At 44.3% G+C, this 5275-nt stretch overlaps 1 protein-coding gene across 1 annotated transcript; it reads left to right on the top strand.

The window, feature by feature from the left end:
• Nucleotides 1-785: 785 nt before the first annotated feature.
• LOC100513367 (olfactory receptor 51H1-like) lies at nucleotides 786-1742 on the top strand. Its single transcript, XM_084978217.1, has one exon. It carries the CDS (start codon nucleotides 792-794, stop codon nucleotides 1740-1742), a length of 951 nt encoding a protein of 316 aa, XP_084834343.1. The 5' UTR covers nucleotides 786-791.
• The last annotated feature ends 3533 nt before the right edge of the window (nucleotides 1743-5275 follow it).

Raw genomic sequence — 5275 nt, 5'->3', positions numbered from 1 at the left:
TCCAACATGATTTTCACTGGGCCAAGTCAAGGTGTCACCGCGTCTGCATTTCTTTCTGAAGACTCCAGGGAAATGTTGACATTCTTGACTTCTCCAGCCTCTAGAGGCTACCCACCTTCCCTGGCTCCTGGTCTCCCTTCTCTATCTTCACAAGTCCTGCTGAGTCGTTCTCATGCTGTTATCTCTCTGGTTCTCTGCAGCTGGAAGTTTTTCTTCACTTTTAAGGACTCATGTGACTCGATTTGACCTACCTGGGTAATTCAGGATAAACGCTCCCTCTAAGGACCTTAATTTTAGTGGCATCTTCCAAGTTTCTTTTGCCGTGCAAGCTAATACATTCACAGGTTTCAAGAATTAGGAGGTGGACATCTCGGGGACCATTATTCTGTCTACCACATTAGAGCCTCACAAAATTCTCTGGGAGCCCAAGGAATTTCTCCCTCCATCACCTGCTGCAAGCTCAGGCCCTGTACTCCTGCACTCCTAGGAGTGCAGAGGGTCAGAAATGTAGTCCTTAAAGACTACTTTTCTTCCTCTGCCCCAAACCCCACAAGTGGAAAACTTGAGTCTCAAAGAGGATTGTGTCTAAATCACAATAATTTAAGATCACAATTCAGATACATACATATCTTCCTATCTGTTTATGAACAGCCTTTATGTCTTATTTGTGCTTGCTAATATTTCCTTTCTGGTTACTGACCCCAGTAAATGTGCAATATCAGATTTTTCCTTAGGAAGGAGGCAAGTGAGCTAACTTCTTTGTTTTGTGCCTCATCAGAATCTATGCCACCATGTCACCGTTCAACCAAACCACGGGTAACCATCAGACCTTCACCCTGACTGGGATTCCGGGAATGCCAGAGAAGGACTTCTGGTTGGCCCTGCCCCTCTGTCTTCTTTACAGTTTCACATTTCTGGGTAACGTCACCATCCTGGTTGTCATCAAAGTTGAGAGAAGTCTCCGTGAGCCCATGTATTATTTTCTGGCTATGCTGGCTGCGACTGATCTCAGCCTTTCATGGTCTTCCATGCCCACCATGGTCAGCGTCCACTTGTTCAACTGGCGCTCAGTGGCCCTCGATGCCTGCATCACTCAAATGTTCTTTATCCATGCCTTTGGGGGAGTGGAATCAGGTGTGCTGGTGGCCATGGCTTTTGATCGTTTTGTGGCAATTCGCTTTCCTTTGCACTATGCTACCATCCTCACTCATGGAGCCATCACCAAGAGTGGAGCAGCAGTGCTGTTGCGGAGTGTGGGGCTGGTGCTCCCTGTGCCTTTCCTCCTCAAAAGGCTACCTTTCTGCCACTCCAACATCCTCTCCCATGCATACTGCCTCCATCAGGATGCCATGAGGCTTGCCTGCACTGACACCAGCATCAACAGCATCTATGGCTTGCTGGCTGTGATCTTCGCCATTGTATTAGATGCCTTCATCCTGTTGGTCTCTTACTTTCTAATCCTCCAGGCAGTATTGGGCATTGCTTCCTCGGAAGAGAGACTCAAGGCTCTCAACACCTGCCTCTCTCATATCTGTGCAGTGCTGCTTTTCTATGTACCTCTTATTGGCATGACTCTGAGTCACCGCTTTGGGAAGCATTTGTCACCAGTAGTACACACGGCCATGGCCAACATCTACCTGCTGCTTCCTCCGGTGCTCAATCCTGTGGTTTACAGTGTTAGGACCAAGCAGATCCGGCAGCGAATTGTCCTAGTCTTCCGCAGAGGCAGGGTTGGCTCTTAGGGCTTTTAGGACTTCTGTGCAAATACAATCAAGTTGGAGAAGAATATCAAACACAGAGCTGTCCAAAAGAAATTCCTGCAGCAATGCAAATGTTCTGAGTCTCTGTTGTTTAATAGCGTAACCGCTAGCCACGCATGGTTATTGAAGCACTGGAATCTTGGCTAGTGCAACCAAGGCACTGAGACTTTAAATTTTATTCTATTCTAATTAATTGAAATGTCAACTTAAATAGTTACTTGTGCCGAAGACCAGCTAATGGGTTATTATATGCCAGTGCGCAGTGGTTTTGGTGAAGAAAGAATTTATCTGAGATGGCATGTTAAAAAGATGAACATTTACTTTCTCAAAATGTTGTCTAACAGCATTTCAATATTTATAGTTCATTTTAGTGTGTGGTGCTATTAAGTTTTCACAGATGCATAGTCATGTTACCACCACTGAAACCAAGATACAGAAAAAGTATATCACTCCCCTAAATTGCCTCATGCTGTCCCTTTGCAGTCAACCCCACCACTGTCCATACCCAACCCCCTAACACGTTCTGATTTGTTCTACACGCTCATAATTCCTCTTTTTCCAGAGCATCATAGTCCCTTCAGCTTGTAGTCTTCCTTGTCTAGTTTCTTAATACAAGGCATCTGAGATTCTCCTACGCTGTGTGTATGGCCAGTGTATTCTTTTTCATCGCTGAGCAGTATTCCACTGTATTCATTAACAACTTAGTCAAGAAAAATAAACCCTATAGTCAAGAAAAATTATTAGATATGGTATGGATCATACCTACTGTGGAGAGATGGAGTCTGGTAAAAAACAAGGCTGACACTGTATGTGAGCATGCAGCTGGGAATCACGCTGTCTCTGGGACAGACAGATGGAGGACCAAGTGTTACAATCACATTTTCCGAAGCTATGACTGGAAGCAATGACCATAGAAGGTGGTATGGCCTATTGGTTAAGATGAAGAGCTTTAGAGTAAGACAGATGAGGGCTTGAACACCAGCTCTGTAGCTTGTACAGGTATTCAAGACCATTTGAGTTTTAATTTCCTGCTCTGTGAAAAAGTGGAGAGTAATACTTAACCCATAAGCGTGATGATAAATAAATACAACAATGCGTTTCAAGGGTGACTTTTGGAAAGTATTGTGAGCTCATCAAATGCTAGTTTGATTATGCTGAGAAGGGTGGGTGGGTTGCAGCTGAGACTCAGTGAACAAGCCAGCTTCTTAGGAAAGGTTCCTGGTTAAGATAAGGACCATGGGGAGGGAAGGGGGAAGAGGAGGAGACGCGTTAGGAAGAGTGCATCCTGGAGCTGAGAACGCAGGGATGACGCTGTACTCTCCCCATCCTGCTCTGATGTTCAGGGAGCCTCCCTGGCTGAGAATCCGTAGCCTAAGGCAAGATGAAGAAGAATGGGTGTAGTTGTATGACCCCAACAGGCAGTTTTTAAAGACATCCATTTCTGTCGGCCCCCAGGGCCAGGGCTTTGCCTGGGCCTGGGAGCAGGCTCTGAAGCTCCTTTAGGAAGATGTGTCTGAGCTGTCAGAGAGGAACATAATCTGATGGGTCCCATAACTCTTGATGCAACCAGTGAACTCACTAATGGAGACAGCCCTCTGTTGCTTGGTGAGTCTACGAAGCTTCCTATAAAGCTCCCGCTCTGGGGAGCCGGCTTGGTCTCTGCTCTGTGGTGGGATTCAAGAGAAGTTGGTGGTATTTCCTGCTGACCTGAGCAGGTAAGAAGAATGCATACATGGGAAGGAACAGAAGGGGAGAGGATTAAAAAGTGAGAAATGCCAGGAGAAGGAGGGAAAGGAGAAGAGCAATGAAATGACGGAAGCTACAAATGAGGCAAGATGAAGAAGCAGGGGGGTGTAAGGGTGCGTGGAATTGAAAGAGGGAGGTGGAGGAATGAGGGAATGGAAGGAAATGAGAAAAAGAGATAGAACTCAGAACTCTCCTCTTGTGGCTGAGATCATTCAGACACCAGTCAACATCAAAAGAAGATGTCTATTGTTCCGGGTGCTCCCTTTGCAGCTAGCACTGAGAGAAGAAAATCAGGCACACCCAGCCTTTTAAAGAACTCACACGCCAGGCAGAAAAAGGAGATGGTGCCTGCATATGTAAATTTACCAGTATCAACCATGCCTCATGACTGAGTCAAATGAAAGATCCAGGCATAAAGCAGTGCAGGGATTTAGAAGCTGATGGGGAAGTTTCAGGTTCACAATATGGCCTGAAACTTCTCTCCAGACTGGGGAGAGACCTGATTTCAGTGCTGAGAAATGCACAGAAGATGGGGATTGGTAAACGAAGAGAAATGGACTGGACCTTACTGATCCAGTAAGTAGGGATATCACCTTTGGATCACTAAGTTATTGAGTTGGGTGGATCTTATCCAAGTCATTCGATCTTGCTTTCTGTATAGGAATTGATAGGCATTATGTTTTGACAGGCCAGTCAGATGGAGAACTGATGCTCTAAAGCTCCAGCCTATTCTTCTAGTTAGTGGGCAGTACAGAGAGAACCCTGACAAACCCAGGCACTGAATTTTGCCCCAAAACTAGTTCCACAGTGTATGGGCTCACTGGATCCAGAGGGAAAGCCCTCTGCTCCCTTTGCTGTCTACACAGCTGTATTCCATAGGAAGCAAGTTCTCCAGGAGCAAAGTGAGCCAACATATATCTCCTCTCCTCCTAACCCCTCGTATCATCCAGTATCATCTTTGTTCCTTTTGATATACAGTTCAAAGGACAGCGTGTTTATCTCGATTATTCTTCCATTCTAAAACTCCTCTCTATATCCACCAACACAGAGAGATATAGACAATACAAATATATGTGGACATTCACACATATTATTAAACACACAAAACCCCACAAATATTCTTCTTTAAATAAGCCATAAGGACATTGTTCTTTTACTGATTTCTCATCGCTACACTTCCTCTACGTTATATAGGTTATACAGTAGATATAAACCTTTCTTTTATTTTAAAAGAAGGATATTGCACCACTCTGCTGCTCAATTTCTCTCAGAAGCCTGGCTTCTGTAGTGGTCAATGGTTTAAGGAAAAATAATGGGTATTGAAGATAGTAAACACGTTTGTAAATTTTGAGTTTGTGTGTGTTTTACCTTTTGCATACTCTTTTACCTTGGCAGGTTCGTCTCCTTCCTTTAGCACATGAGAATAAACATCTATATCAGTTTTCCTAGTACTATATAAAATTATATGTTAAATGGTGCGCAAATGGTGACACACATAAAAGACCTTAATTCTTGTACTTTTCTCTTAACCTACCCTCCACCTCATCAACGAAGGACTCTCTCTCTCCTTAGGTTTTCTGTGTCTAGGAAACCAGCTTCCCTCTGGCTCATCCTTCTCTCCGAGCTTCTACCCTCAATCTAGATTATTTTCCTCCCATAAGGTCTCTCGTTCTCTGTGATCTACCTATCTATCCATCCATCAATATATCTCATGTAAATTAGTCTATTTGAGTTTCTATTACTGAGATAACTCTAGAGAAAAAATGCAA

The sequence above is a fragment of the Sus scrofa genome, chromosome 9, assembly GCF_054392235.1.
Source record: "Sus scrofa isolate SSC_HxYL_T2T_F1_AM1 chromosome 9, Sscrofa_HxYL_maternal_Yorkshire_Landrace_v2.0, whole genome shotgun sequence".
Lineage (NCBI taxonomy): Eukaryota > Metazoa > Chordata > Mammalia > Artiodactyla > Suidae > Sus > Sus scrofa.
The sequence above is the reverse complement of the archived record's forward strand: the minus strand, read 5'-3'. Positions and strand labels throughout refer to the sequence as shown.

Bases quoted from the DNA above. Each gene is read 5' to 3' on its own strand.
- LOC100513367 (XM_084978217.1), top strand. From the start codon at position 792: ATGTCACCGTTCAACCAAACCACGGGTAACCATCAGACCTTCACCCTG.